This window comes from Elephas maximus, chromosome 8, assembly GCF_024166365.1.
Source record: "Elephas maximus indicus isolate mEleMax1 chromosome 8, mEleMax1 primary haplotype, whole genome shotgun sequence".
NCBI lineage: Eukaryota > Metazoa > Chordata > Mammalia > Proboscidea > Elephantidae > Elephas > Elephas maximus.
This window is the reverse complement of record NC_064826.1, coordinates 27,845,273-27,861,391: the sequence shown is the minus strand read 5'-3', so window position 1 is coordinate 27,861,391 and position 16,119 is coordinate 27,845,273. Positions and strand designations below refer to the sequence as shown.

General features: G+C 42.0%; 1 protein-coding gene across 6 annotated transcripts in view; it reads left to right on the top strand.

The window, feature by feature from the left end:
• Window positions 1-3,091: 3,091 nt before the first annotated feature.
• The window catches only part of PTPRZ1 (protein tyrosine phosphatase receptor type Z1), a 212,489-nt gene continuing 199,461 nt past the window's right edge, over window positions 3,092-16,119 (top strand). For all 6 annotated transcript variants that reach the window (XM_049893859.1, XM_049893861.1, XM_049893863.1 and 3 more), the window contains exon 1: window positions 3,092-3,412. In XM_049893859.1, the coding sequence (XP_049749816.1) occupies window positions 3,355-3,412 (58 nt within the window). In that variant the 5' untranslated portion in view covers window positions 3,092-3,354. The remainder of the gene's footprint in view (window positions 3,413-16,119) is intronic.

The window sequence follows — 16,119 nt, the reverse complement described above, 5'->3', positions numbered from 1 at the left end:
ACTGTTAGGCCTTTTACAGCAGGGATGGGGTAATCCATGTTCGAATTGTCAGCCTCTGCATGATACACAAGGGACACACAATAGGTATGGGTTGAATGCATAAATAACGGACTTTAAAGAACCTCAAATCTGTTTTCTCTATGAAAACTATGACTTTTGAAATTTTTTGCCAAATCCTCAGTTAACTGGGGCAGTGGTTAAGAGCTTGGTGGCTAACCAAAGCAGTTCGAATCCACCAGCTGCTCCTTAGGAAGCTTACAGAGCAGTTCTACTCTGTCCTACAGGTCGCTATGAGTTGCAATCAACTTGACAGTAATGTTTTTTTTTTTAACTTCTAGAAATATTCCTTACCCTTGTAAGTCCACCTGATACAATCATTCCTGTCTCATTCTTTAAACCTTTCTTATTAAATGGTAGATTATACTTATGGAGAGCGGTAACACTCTCAAAGCTTTGGCTTAACATGAATTTGAATTTGCAAAAATACTTCAATAGATGAGAATCAAATGGGCTGTTGCAGTGACCTATTTTCCAGCGTCTGAACCTCTGAGCCTCCCACTTCACCACCACTCCCCAGGACTATCAGAGCCACCAGGGCTGGTCCTCCAGGTCAGTTTCCCATTGTTGTCACTCAGTCACATACAATTGGTTGCCATCCTGTTCCCATACACACCTCAATAGAAACTTGACCTACTCCCTCAAGGTGGTTCTTATGCCTTCCCAGGCGAATGACAGTTGTTTTAACTAGGAGAATTGAATTAGTGGAGACAACAGGATTTACCTGCTCCTTTTACCAGGCTAACTGATTTCAGTGGTGCCTTTGTTTTGGGATGCAACTCAAAAGAGTGACTAGCGATGAGACTCTTTGGCCACATACTAGGGTGATTGGTGTCGTTATTTTCCGCTTATTCTGTCAGGTTAATGTGGTAGCCTTGATCATTAGGGCTCCTGGACCACTGGTGGTGCAGTGGCTAAGAGCTATGGTTGCTAACCAAAATGTCAGATCTACTGTGTCTTATAGGGTTGCTGGGAGTTGGAATCAACTTGACGGCAAATCAGTTTGATTTTGGTTTGGACCACAATACATTCCCCTGAGCAAATTTAGCTTCCAAATGGTTAACCACTAGGCTGCTAACCGAAAGATCAGTGCTTCAAACCCACCAGCTGCTCTGTGGGAGAACGATGTGGCAGTCTGTTTCTGTAAAGATTACAACCTTGGAAACCCTATGGGGCAGTTCTACTCTGTCCTATATGGTGGGTATGAGTCGGAATAAAATTGACTCGACACAATGGGTGATGCTTAGTATTTCAAGTATCGACTCCTCTGCTAGGAAATCCATGTTCCCCATAGTCTGACTTTACTCCAGCTACTCAGTTTTAATTTATGTTGTTTTAATAACAAAATGTCTGCTTCTTTCAGTCTTGTCCCCACCCTCTTGACGTCAGTTTTCCCCTGCTAGTCCTTCCCCCTTAACTACACATCTCAAGGAAACCTTTCCCTGCCTGCTCCAGTCCGTATTAAATAAGTACTTTCTCTGAACTCCCCGTACATTTCCAGCTTATAGACACACCTCTTGCTACGCTGGCAGAAATGGTTCAAAAATTTTCTTCCAAAGGGGAAACTCATATGAGCGAGCATCAATCCCACTATAATTTTTGTAAAAGCTGCAGCATTTCTATGTCATTTATGGGAAAAATAAGATCGAGGGTTAAGTTCTTAATACTTTTATGTTTCTTGAAGAAAGAGTTTAGTTTGATTTCTGTTATTACACAATGATAATCAATTCCTAAAGCAATAGCAAACCAAAGCATTAGTTTTGCCAAGTATTCAGAGGCTGTGGATATTCCTGAGAACCTCTAGTAACATTTGGAATGTATTCAGGACCCACTTTTGTATGCTATGAGTTTTTGTTACATTTTTAAAGCTAAAATACTATTTTGGAGGCAAGAACACGACACAGGAGGACACACTGTACAACAATCTGATGCTAAGAATACAAGGGATAATTCCAGAACTTGACTTTCTGTATTAGAGTGGACTCCTAAAATTTTCCAAATTGGGTCTCATGTAAATAGAAAAAAATGCTCATTGCTGAAGGATATAATGGAGGTGCAAATGTATGAAAAGTGCACTAACTTTCAGGGGTGGGTGTGGTCAGCCTCAGGGGATACCATTTTATCAGTGTTTCATTTAGACTTCAAATTAATTCAACAAGCATTTACAGAACATTTACGGATTTTTTGCCGCTGTGCTAGGAGCTGGGGCTATAATACTAAATAAGTCAAATTCTGCCGTCACGGAGCTCACGGTCTAGCCCCATAGAAACAAGCACATACATGTAGCCTGACATTTCCGGCTGTGAGCCAGCAGCAACAGACAGGCATTATATTCCTTTTGTAAACACTTCAATCAAGCAATTAAAAAATCTTCTCTTTCAGACTGTGTGAGACACTTGGGTAGTTCCGTCGGGGAAGACCAATGCAGTGCTCGAAGTTACCGGAGCAGCTGGGTACAGCCGGACCTTTGAACGGGGTCTGGGGGAGGGGCAGGGTCAGACCGGTCACAATCAGGCCGGAGATTATTTAGAGTCAATTGCCCCAGAGGTAATCGAGTCTGGCACTACTTTGGTCCTTGGAGAAATGGAAAGAAAGAGAAGGGGAACCAGCTTATCCTGATGCCCTCACTACTTTCTGATTGAACCCTTTTAGCATCTGCAAGGAGGACAACAATAAGCTGAAAAACATTTCCAGGGGTCAGCCTCTGGCTGTGCGGGACAATGGGGGTTTGGCCTCCTCTTCCCTTCCAAAGGGATGGAGTCTTAATGAAGAGACGTTTTCTCCGAGAAGATTCTAAACCCTGGAGAGCAGCTAAGCCACTGGCAGGGGGCGAGGAGAGGGGGTGTCCATATGAAAATCGCTCCCTAGGAGCCCGCCCGGGTGCGCCAGCCGCGCCCCTCCGCTCCCTGCGCGCTCCCTCATGCTCCCCGCGCGCGCCCTGCGCCCCCGCCCCCGCTGTGCGCCGTGCGCGCACAGCCCGGCCCGCGCGTCCCCGGCAGCAGGCGCCTCTGCGCTCGGAGCGCTCAGACAGCGAGGGCCGCAGCCACGGACGGAGACCGACGCCCGCCCGCCAGCCCGCCGGCCGGCATGCGCCTCGGCTAGCGGCTCCCCGCTCCCAACCGCCGCGCGCCTAGCTCTCCACTGGTGGCTTGCTTGCTCTCTCACACACCACACGCACACGCCTCACACCCATCTATACCCTGGAGGATAAGAAAGAACATCCCCTTCGCGCCTCCTCCCTCTCCACCCCGAGAAGCCGAGGTGCCGCGCGCTGAGGGGCCCCGGGACCGTCTGGAAATGCAAATCCTAAAGTGCTTCCTCGCTTGCATCCAGCTCCTCTGTGTGTGCCGCCTGGGTGAGTGAGAAGACCTCGGTGGGGAATCATTGCCGGGGTTGGTGGGACGGGGTTGGGGGGATTTCAGCGTATTACCTACTTGCCGCTGCCGCCATCTAAGCAGGAAAAAGGGACCGTCGACTTCGATCCCGCCGTGTCGGCCACGGGCGGCGCGGTGGATGTCAGCAGCGTGGGAGATAGGCGCCCTCTCCCCACTTCGCACCTCTGCCACCTGCCGTCTGCCGGCGGGGTACGTTCCTGGGTCGCCAGAAGAGAGAGGTGGGGTGGTAATGGTGCCGCTCCCGCCGCTCGTCTCTTTCTTCGGTTGCAAAGTGTGCAGAGCCTTTTAGATTTTTTTTTAAGGAGATAAAGAATAAATAACCAGAAATACAAACATGATGCGGAGCTATATACTATACCGCATTACGGGCTTAAGTGAAAAATACACGGGTCTGGTGTGAATTAATGTCACACACACCTGAAAGGTAGTAACCGGCACAAGCACCAACCGGACTTTCCAGTGTTTTTCGATAGTTTTAATTTAGTTACATTCAAGGCTAGGCAGTTACTTAAAAAAAAAAGAAAGTTTCAATCAAAATCTCTATCAGCGTCTTGCTCTGCTGCCAAAACCAGAGGAGAGCTGCAGGTTGGTATATTTATTCCTGAATTCGTCTTTCAGTCACCTCTTCCCAGGTTACACGTTCAATACTGAGATGGCATTCCGAAATAGCCGGTTAGAATCTTTACCTGGGAGGCAGATCCCATTTTTTCCCCAGTCGTTTTCTCGAAGAGTCGTAAGCTTGAATTTTTGCATTTTCATTAAAGAAATGTCTTTTTTCCCTTCGTGAAGATTTTCAGTCAAAATAGAATATAATAGGATTTGGAGGCATTCCTTTTGGCTTCCTTGAAACTTAGAAAATGTTGCACTTAAAGTTGACGAGTATACATATTTAGCTCTTTTCAGTTAGAGGATCTCTCTCTCTCTTTTTTTAGTTTTAGATTGTTTTTAATCAAGTGGATATCAACCTACATTTTTATCCGATAGATGGTGCGGCTCTTGGCGGAGTAACCTTTACTAACAGAAATGGTGTTCATGTTCTAACTAATGGAAATTGCATTGCAAACATGGTGGTAATTGCCCATAGCTCACCTGCTACACGGACGTGATTTAAATTCCCAAAGCTTTATGAAAATTCTCAGGGTGATGTGATACACACAGCTGACATTTAGGACTTGCAAGGGACTCTCAGGCTCTGGTTGACTCTGAAAGGTATTGTTGATTCTGCAGAGAAAAAGACATTTTTAAGAAGTGCTGGCGTCATCAGGTGCACACCTGTTGAATATATGTTTTTATTATGGATCTGTTTTCATAAGAAAGCCAGGTCCTCACGGTTCTTAAATTATTATTTAAAGTAAGCCTCAGTAAGTAGGGAAATAAATTGTAAAGTATTGCACTGTATGTCATCAAAGCCACATACCCTTAGTATATTGCCAAATTATTTTTTTAATTGTGATATGATTCAAATACTGTACAACTCATCCTGTTAAAGTTCAATTCACTGATTTTTTAGCATATTCCCAAGTCGTACAGCCACCACCATTATCTAAAGGCAGAACATTTGAACCACTCCAGGAAGAAAGCCCATAGTCATGAGCGGTCATTCCGTTTCCCCTGGCCCCTGGCAACCACCAGTCTACCTTCTGTCTATAGATTGACCTATCCTGGACATTTTATAGAAATGGAATCATACAATATGTGACATTTTATGCCTGGCTCCATTCCCTTAGCGTAATGTTTTTAAGGTTTCAATGTTGTAACGTATATTAGCGCTCGATTCATTTTTATGGCTGAATGATGTTCCATCGCATAGATATACCGCATTTTACAAAGGCTTTTCTCGGCAAAGCATTATTTGTAGCCTGTTGTGTTTGGTTGTATAGATTTCAGTGTACTGGATGTTTTCTTAAACTCCTTGATGATGTCAAAGTGAAGTGTAAAGAACTGAGTTTCTTAAGAGTACCACAAGTTTAGGGGATGAAGTCAAATGTAAGCCTGTATTGGAACTCAAAATGTGTTTTGTTTGAGAGTGGAAGATGACTAATTTTGTATCTCCCACCATTTTAACAAAGTTGGACTTATATTGTTGCCGACAGGCTAACCTGGAGGCATTGGCAATCTGAACTGGGACAAATATTTTGATCTCTGGGTAACACGTTTTGAAAAATTGAGATATGTTACCTACGAATAAAAAATTCAGCCTCTACTTCAGTTGTTTTTCCGTCAACACCGACTGTAGTACTTGTGAATGTGTTTGTTAGTCATCTCCATATCCTCAGAGGCAGGACAGTATTCCGGTACCTGTAACAGGTGCTCAGTGAAGGTCTATGGATTGTCTGCGCCTGTGTAGAGTGACAGCTCCAATGCAACCTGAATCTTAGGCCGCCTTTCTTACCATTACCAGGAACATGTTATAGAGTTCACTAAGACGTTCACTGTTGGCGATTAAGAGTGTCTTGGTGATCAGAGCCTTATCATTCTCTGTGTCCAAAATGTCCTGATATTTTGAACTAGGTGTTTAGACCAAAGGTGCCCTTGTGGTGCACTGGTTAAGCACTCAGCTGCTAACCAAAAGGTCTGTGGTAGGAACTCACCAGCTGCACCACAGGAGAAAGATGTTGCAGCCTGCTTCTGTAAAGATTACAGCCTTAGAAACCAGTTCTACTGTGTCCTATAGGGTCGCTATGAGTCTGAATCGATTCGACAGCAATGCGTTTGGCTTGGGGTTTATTTAGACTTTTGGAAAGATTATCATTAGAGTATATGAACTGAAAAAACAAATCCTTTGCTTTTAAATGCCTGTGAGGTATCACAGAGGGAAGTCATACTGTGCGGGGAGTGCGGAAAGGGTTTATCTGTGAGTTCACCTGTCTGCATAATCCTGTCAATACTGTGCTGTAGCCTCAACTGTTTTTAGCAGAACTGGTTAGATCAGGGTTCTCAAACTTTAGAGTATGTAAGATTCACTTGGACAGCTTGTTAAAACACGGATTGCTGGGGCCACCCGAGTTTCTTATTCAGTAGGTCTGGGGCGAGGGCCCTGGAGGCCCAGTGTTTAAAGCGCTTGGCTGCTAACCAAAAGGTCGATAGTTCAAAACCACCAGCTGCTCCTCAGGAGAAAGATGTGGCAGTCTGCTTCCCTAAAGATTTGCAGCTTTGGAAACCTCATGAGGCAGTTCTGCTCTGTCGCATAGGGTCGCTATGAGTAAGAATCTACCCAACAGCGGTGGGTTTGGTTTTTTGGTTTGGGGCAAGGCCCGGGAATCTTCATGTTGTCTAACAAATTCCCAGGAGATGGTGATGCTGCTGCCCCGGGCCTACACTTTTGATTATCACTGGGCTAGAGTGACATTGACATTTTAGTAGTTTCTAGATTATTAAACAAGTTTTTACTATAGACTTGATTTCTGATACATGATAATATTCTTTTAAAAATGAATTGATAACACACAATGTAATGTTATTCAGCTGAAGGAGATTTTGAATTAGGGAGGTAGAAATTAAAGATGACTTCCAGCTCATTCCCTAAGTGAATTTGGACACTCTCAAAAATAATTGGGAGGTTTTCTACTAGGTGGAGAACTTTACTAATGTAATGACTTACACAATGCTAGTTATTATTTAATCTTGACCCACTAAACAGGTATGTCTTACGGGGAAAATTGCAGTGGCTTTCCCGTCAGGAGGCCTAAGTATGAGTCACAGAGGAAAGGTGGATGTTTTAAGAACTTTTAAAGAATAGTTTCTTGGAGTTAATGTGAATTAAGAATCTTTGAATTGAGTGAGTTATAGGGCAGCAAAGCACAGTAACTTCAAATGTATAAATAAACCAAAAAAAAAAAAAAAAAAAATCCAGTGCTGCCGAGTTGATTCTGACTCATAGCGACCCTATAGAACAGAGTAGAACTGCCCCATAGAGTTTCCAAGGAGCGCCTGGTGGACTCGAACTGCCAACCCTTTGGTTAGCAGCCGTAGCACTTAACCACTACGCCACCAGGGTTTCCAGTGTATAAATACTACTTAAAAGTAAGTAATGAATCAGGTCCTGAACTTTTTAGTCATATCTTACTGCTTTATGAGCCGCGTTAACTACAAATTACAGGCAACTCTGCAAGAATTGATTTAATTTATCGTAGGGATGGAAGCAGTGTAATACAACATGCTGTGACTCTCAGCTTGGTCTGTTTATCCTCCAAAACCAAATCATTGCCACAAATATAACATATTCATTCTTCCACCACCCCAAATACTAAATAACTAGTCTCCATTCAGAAAATTAATTACTTTTGATTTATAGAGTAGCAGTTTCTTTCACTTCCCTCTCCTTTTTATGCAGCTGATGGTTGCTTCCACTTCAGGGAAGTTTGCCAGAATTATCATTGCACTGGTGAATCCGTTTCTGCTCTCCTGTCTGCACTGGAGATTTGGGACCTGGCTTAGAATTTTATGTGTGGGAATTTTGCTTCTGGCAAAAATTCAGGTTTTTCTGGAAGGATGAGCAACGTGTGGTTCCCCGTTGCCTGTGCTCCAAAAGAACTTGAGTTACGTCTAACCTGGTAGTTTTGCTTGACCTGCTAACTGGCCAGACTGCAGCCTGGAAATGGAACCCCCTGCATCGGGAACAGAGAGCCTCAGAGGAAGGGCTTGGTTAAGAAGGTACAGTTGTGTTTTGTATCCAGCTACCATCGTCAGTGTTTACTGGGTACAAATCCAGTGCTAAACATTTTATGCACATTTTCCCATTGCATCCTCCTCAAACCCTTTGAGGTAAGTATTTTGATTTTATACATTTTATAGATGAGGAAAATGAGGTACGAAAACCAAAAACCCAACCCGTTGCCACTGAGTCAATTCTAGTTCATAGCGACCCTATAGGACAGAATAGAACTGCTCCCTAGGGCTTTTAAGGAGTGGCTGGTGGATTTGAACTGCTGACTTTCTGGTTTGCAGCCAAGAGGAGTTAAATGACTTGCCTAACATCATAACCTGGGTCGGCCCATCTGTCGGTTCTCAGTCTAGAGCCTGAACCTTTTTCATCTTTCATTCTTAGGAGATCAGTTGCTGTTTGGAATTTACTAGCTTGTCTCACATGACATGTGAAGCTACGTTTTCATCCTATTTGCTTTCTTTCAGATCCTCTTCATGACTTTTCCATGTGCTCCTATACTGCCTTTCTATTTATCATTATTAACTGATTCATAACTTACCTTTTTTATGTATAAATACATATGGTCATGTAACAACCACCATGATCCAGGTACAGAAAAGTTCTGTCCACACTACTTTACTCATTCATTACATATGAACCAAGTGCCCAATATCTGCTAACCAAAACCCATTGCGGTCAAGTCAATTCCAACTCTTAGAGGCCGTATACGACAGAGTAGAACTGCCCCCATAAAGTTCCCAAGGTGGATTCAAACTGCCAACCTTTTTGGTTAGTAGCTGAGCTCTTAATCACTGTGCCACCAGGGCTCCCCAATATCTGCTAGGAACTAATAATTTAGCAGTACATAAATTTCCAGAATCTTAGTATCCCTGAGCCTACAATCCAGTTGATTTGATTCTTTAAATCTTTAAAACTTCTTTAAATCTTACTTTTAAGATACATTCTTAGTTTACAACTAGTTGTGAATAAATCTTTTCTAAATATCTTTTAACATGTTACATGTCTTAACTCTCAAATATTTTAAAAAGCTACCTCACTTAGAAAGGCCAGTGATAAAAGTCATAGCCAATTTAAACAAGAAATATGTGTTTCAATTTTGCTTTAACATTCAGTATCTGTGGGAGGTGATTCCTAGTAGCAACTGCAGGTTACAAAGGAAACAGGTTTTTAATCTATGATTGTAATTCTTCAGGGACACGTGTGACATTCTGTGTAAGCATTAAGACAAAACTGATTTCATCATATTGTACAAACCTAAGATACTTTTATATTTTGCAATTGTGCTGTCCAGTTTAGTAGCCACTAGTTGCAAGTAAAGGAGCGCTGGTGGTGCAGTGGTTAAGCACTCAGCTGTTACTGGAAAGGTCCGTGGTGTGAACCTACCGGTCCTTCCTCAGGAGAAAGACGTGGCAGCCTAATTCTGTAAAGACAGTTACTGTTGTTACTGTTGGGTGCCATCAAGAGAATTCCGACACACAGCAACCCTATGTACGATAAAAGGAAACACTGTCCATCCTGCGCCATCCTCATAATCGTTGCTGCGTTTGAGCCCACTGTTACGTCCACTGTGTCAATCCATCTCGTTGAGGGTCTTCCTCTTTTTTGATGGCCCTCTACTTTACCAAGCATGATGTCCTTCTCTAGGGATTGATCCTTCCTGATAACATGTCCAAAGTACTTCAGAGGAAGTCTCGCCATCTTTGCTTCTAAGGAGCATTCTGGATGTACTTCTTCCAAGACAGATTTGTTCCTTCTTCTAGCAGTCCATAGTATATTCAATATTATTTACCAACACAATAATTCAAAGGCATCAATTCTTCTTTGGTCTTCCTTATTCATTGTTCAGCTTTCCCATGCATATTTCTCATGCAGCTTTCCCATGCATATTTTCTCATGCATTGAAAATATCATGGCTTGGGTCAAGCACACCCTAGTCCTCAAGGTGACATCTTTGTTTTTTAACACTTTAAAGCCTTTTTTTTTTTTCTTTTTGCAGGAGATTTGCCCAATGGAATACATTATTTTATTTCTTGACTGCTGCTTCCATGGGTGTTTATTGTGGATCCATATAAAATGAAATCCTCAAATATTGAAATCCTTCAGTATCTTCTCCTTATCATCATGTTGCTTATTGATCCAGTTCTGAGGATTTTTGTTTTCTTTATGTTGAGGTGTGATCCATACTAAAGGCTGTGGTCTCTGATCTTCATGAATAAATGCTTTAAGTCCTCTTTACTTTCAGCAAGCAAAGTTGTGTCTTCTGGACAACACCAATAGTTAATGAGTCTTCCTCCAATCCTGATGCTCTTTTCTTCATATAGTCCAGTTTCTCAGATTATTGCTCAGCGGATTGAATAAGTATGGTGAAAGGATACAACCCCGATGCACACCTTTCCTGATTTTAAACCATCCAGTATCTCCTTGTTCTGTTCAAACAACTCTCTCTTGGTCTTTGTATAGGTTCGGCATGAGTACAATTAAGTGTTCTGGAATTCCCATTCTTCGTGATGTTATCAGTAATTTGTTATGATCCATATAGCCAAATGCCTTTGCATAGTCAATAAAACATATGTAAACGTCTTTCTGGTATCCTCTGCTTTCAGCCAGGGTCCATCTAAAATCAGCAGTGATGTCCCTGGTTCCACGTTCTCTTCTGAATCCAGCTTGAATATCTGGCAGTTCCCTATCAATGTACTGCTGCAACTATTTTTTAATTATCTTCAGCATAATTTTACTTGCATGTGGTATTAATTATATTGTTTGATAATTTCCATGTTCCATTGGATCACCTGTCTTTGGAATGGGAACAAACATGGATCTCTTCCAGTCAGATGGCCAGGTAGCTGTCTTCCAGATTTCTTGACATGGACAAGTGAGCGCTTCCAATGTTGCATCCATTTGTTGAGACATCTCAGTTTATCCTCTGGTTCTGCTGCTGCTGATTCTGTGTGGCTACCTGTTCTTTGCTGTCGATTATCACCTGCTGCACCATCTCTGGTGTTAACATTTCTCCTCACTTCCTTCTGTGTCCTCTATCCATTTGCAGTTTCAAAACCACTTCCACATTTTAGGTATCTGTTAGAGTAGTATCCTACTGTCTGGTACCAAAGTCTGTCTTCATTATCTAATGCTGGTATAACAGAAATACTACAAGTGGATGACTTTAAGAAAGAGAAATTTATTCCCTCGCAGTAAAGTAGGCTAAAAGTCCAAATTCAGGTATCTTGGTTGTATGAGGTTCCCCTGTCTTTCTGCTGCTCGCTTCTCTCTTTTATATCCCAAAAGAAACCAGCCCAAGACACGGTCTAATCCTGTAGGTTGAGTCCTGCCTCATCAACACAACTGCTGCCCACTCCCCCTCATTAACATCATAGAGGCAGGATTTACAACACATAGGAAAATAACATCAGATGGCAAAATGGTGGACAGTCACACAATATTGGGAATCACAACCCAGCCAAATTGGTACACCCATTTTCACAGAACAAAATTCAATCCATGACATAGACCATATGGTTGCCCTATTCAAAATGGTCAGTATTAGTCCATTTTAGCTCACTAATGGCTAGGATATCGATCTTCAAGTGTTCCATTTAATTTTTGACGACTTCCAATTTTCCTTGATTCATACTTTGTACATTCCACCTTCTGATTATTAATGGATGTTTGCATATTTTTTCTCATTTTGAGCTGTGTCACATCAGCAAATGAAGGTCCCAAAAGCTTGACTCCATCCAGATCATTAAGGTCGACGCTACTTTGAGGAGTCAGCTCTTTCCCCTTTGTATTTTGAGTGTCTTCCAACCTGTGGGGCTCATATTACTATATCAGATGCTGTTATAAGGCACTCATATCACTTATATCTGGCACTATATCAGACAGTGTTCTGCTGCTATCCATAAGGTTTTCACTGGCCAGTTTTTTCATAAGTAGATTGCCAGGTCCTTCTTCCCAGTCTGTCTTAGTCTGGAAGTACGAGTGAAACCTGTCTACCATGGGTGACCCTGCTGGTATTTGAAATACTGGTGGTATAGATTCCAGCATCACAGAAACATGCAAACCACCACAGTAGGACAAACTGACAGATAATTGTTAAGTGTAAAGATTACAGTGATGGAAACCTTATGGGGCAGTTCTACTCTGTCCTATAGGTTTGTTATGAGTTGTCATCCACTCAATGGCAATGAGTTCGGTTTTTCAGTCACATGTAAAGGAGCCCGGTTGGTACAACAGTTTCAGCTGCTAACTGAAAGTTTGTTGCTTTGAACCTCCCTAGAGGCTTTGCAGGAGAAAAGACCCAACAATTTGCTTCTGTAAAGATTACAGCCTAGAAAATCTTAATGGGGCAGTTCTACTCTGTTGCGTGAGCTTACTATGAGACAAATCTACTCGATGGCAACTAACAACAGTTACATGTGGCTATTTAAAATAATTAAGATAAATAGTTCCTCAGTCACAGTAGCCACTTTTCAAGTGCCCAGGAGGCACATGTGCCTAGTGGCTACCACATGGGCCGGTCCAGACAGAGACCATTCTCATCCCTGCAGAAAGTTCCCTGGGCAGCGCTATTTAGAACAACAACAGAAAATAAATAAAAGCTGGTAAATTATTGATGAAAAGTACTGATGAGAATTTATCAGCTCAACTAGAAAAGCTTTTAAAGTCATTTAAATATTTGAAGTGTTGGTGCATGTGAGCTATTTTTGGCCTTTGGTGTGTCAGTCGTGCAGAAACCACAGAGACATTCTCATGGCGTCAGGTACATCAGCAATAGGACAAGGATGTTTAATGACCACTTCGTAGCCTTTCTAGACGGGGGTTGAGTGGAAGAGATTAACTGCTAGTCCAGGAGTGAGTGCTCTGTTCTGTTCCCACAGAGAGTTTTCCATAATTTGTTCTAGCATTCACTACATTGTCTTATAATTTATCTATTTTCAAGTCTAGCCTATCTGTCTCCTCCACTAGACTAGCTCCCTCAGGGAAAAACGGTGTTTCATTCATCTTTGCGTTCTTGGGTTTAACACCTTGAATTGTTGTTGTTAGCTGTTATTCAGTGGATTTAACTCTCATTGACCCCATTTGACAGAATAGAATTGCTCCATAGAGTTTTCTAGGCTGTAGTCTTTATGGGAGCAGATCACCAGGTCTTTCTCCCTCAGCGCAGCTGACTGGGTTTGAACTGCCAACCTTTTGGTTAGCAGCCAAGCACTTAATCATGGTGCCAGTAGGGCTTCTTATTACCTAGTGTAAACCAAAAAACCAAACTCACTGCCATCGAGTCAATTCTATAAGACAGAGTAGAACTGCCCATAGAGTTTCCAAGTAGTGCCTGGTGCATTCGAACTGCCAACCTTTTGGTTAGCAGTTGTAGCTCTTAACCACTACGCCACCAAGTTTTCCAGCACCTAGAGTAGGTGCTCAGTATATCTTTAATGACTTCATAGAAAGGTAGTGCTGTGAAGTTTCTTAGATGGCAGTAGGTTTTTGCTGCTGAATTTGGCCCATTTTCTCTGGCATTTTCCTCTTAATCCTGGTCCCAGTTGGAGAGTTAGGTCAGTTTTTACCTTTATCCAATCATCTTTAATGCCACTCTGGCACCAGAACCTTACTTTTATTGATTCTCCCAGAAGTGCACATAACCATCACCTATTTACGCACACTGACACTATGCATGAAGTTTAAAGCCCCCGTGATTGATATAGCATGTGTGGTAGCAGAAGCAATTACGAGTAAACGCTTAATTCTAGATCATTTGGCGTCCAGGTTTGGATGTGTCCCAGGGACCAGGGCATCGTCTTGAATGTGCGTGTGTGTATTGAGGAGGAAAGGACAGTGGAACCATGCTAGGGCAGTAATGAGAAATGAAATATCTTGAACTGTGCAGGTTGTATTCTAGCCAGTCAAAAGCTATCCTTTTGAATTAAGTCCACTCTAGTAAAGCTCGCCATAAGTGTTAGTGACCCAAGATGGTTCTGGAAACCAAGCGGATTGAGAGGGAGTGCAGTTACATTATGTGAGTCTGTGTGCTTTTGGAGCTTGTAGTTTTATCATCAATTCCAGAGATGATGCGCTGCCCCTAAATTTAGTCCTGCGTATAGCAGATGCTCAGCAATTATTTGAAGTGAATTGAATTCAAATGGAACGGGGCACAGGATGAGTTAGAAATCCTCGCAGGAGTCAAAAGCAGAGAAAAGAAGACTTACTCTTCTGTGAGGACCTTTGTCTTTTCTCTCTTTCTTTCTTCCCTCCATTTCCTTCCTCCCTCCCTCCCTTTTTTTTTTTTCTTTTTTGGTTGCTATTTCTTCCTCACAGTCACTTCCTTTAAGTATGATTTACAAAATTAAATAAACTTGAAGTGGCTTAGCATCTTGATGAAGAGTTTGATGAGGAGGAGTTAGATGCTGTTTGATGTACCGTATTTATACGTAAATAATGCGCACCATCTATGTTTGTTTGCCAACTGTGCCTCCCCGCCCCCAGAGGCATTTTCATGAGTGCCGCTATGCCAATTTTTCAAAATGTGGTTGTAAAAAAATTTGCATAGCAGCAATTTTGAAAATACCTCAGGGTGGAGAGGGTGAGGTTGGCAAACAAACATAGGCCTGTGTAATTTGCATAAAATATGGTAATTAGTTAAAATTGTTTTTACGAGGGGCTTTGTTTAAGTTAACATAATTTTAAAAGTATGAGTTGACATAGTTTCTGCTTAAAAATTCTAGCATATCAAAATGCGAAGCATGCTTCTCTGTCTATTTTCTTCTGCTATTTGCTTAAAGATGTTAAAGCAAATTCTACTCTTCAGGGTCCTGGTTAATGTGAACTTTCTGGCTTTATCCAGTAAACATGAATCAGTTTGTGTAACACACCAGCAATAGACAAATTGGCAATACAAGTTTCTTGGAACTACAGGCCGAATATACATTTGAAAGGAATAATTTATTAATTAGTAGGAAAGAAGATTGTCTGTTAAAATATTCATAACATGACTATAAGTACCTTTCTATTTTTTGAGATCATTTTATCCTTTTGCCCCTCTGCCTTCGCCTTTAGCATTTAGTTCAGCATTGTTCTTCTCTTTCACCCTCACTGACTGGACTGTTTATTCCTTGAAGAGTAAAGCTCCAGTAAGGAGCCCTGGTGGTGTGCCATGGTTAAGCACTTGACTTCTAACCAAGAGGTTGACGGTCCAAGCCTACCCAGTGCCTCTGAAGGAGAAAGACCTGGCTATCTGCTCCCATAAAGATTACAGCCTAGAAAATCCTATTGGTTGGTTGGTTGGTTGGTTGGCTGGTAGGTGCCGTTGAGTCAGTTCCGACTCATAGCAACCAACCTTATGGGGCAATGCATTTACCTAAAGATATGGGTGTTGATACTAGATATTTTCTGCTAACTGATTAATTTGGTATATTGGGTAGGAATAAAAGGAATTATTGCTGTTGAAAATGACCTCTTTTAGCAGAGATGATAGTCGCAACCAGAGTCCTAATTATGTGCTTTGAATAACAAAACAGAGACCACATATAAGGAGCTTTCTAGATTTTCTCTTGGTTTTCAATGCCAGTGTCATCAGATTAAAAAAAATAAATAAATTCTACAGTGACCTTTTTATCCACTTGCATTCTGGCATGTCTTCTTGAATGGAGTGTGTAAGGTGGTACCTTGCCTTGCACACAGGGAATTGTAAAGGATCTTTGTCTGTCCAGGGAGTGAATTGCATGTGCAGATATTGTCATCACGTTTGTTTCTGTGCAAAAAAAAAAAAAAAGGTTGACAACCATTGATCTAGGCCAGTGGTTCTCAATCTGGCTGCTCTTTGGAAGTACCTGGGGAGCTTTTAAAGCATACTGATGCCTGGGCCTCACCCCAGATCAAGTAAATCACAGTGTGTGGGTGCAGGGCCCAGACAAGAATTAAAAAAAAAAAAAACTCTTCTGTTGATCAGGAGTACAACAAAGTTTTAAAACCACAGATCTAGGCCAACCTCATGATACTAGTAATCTT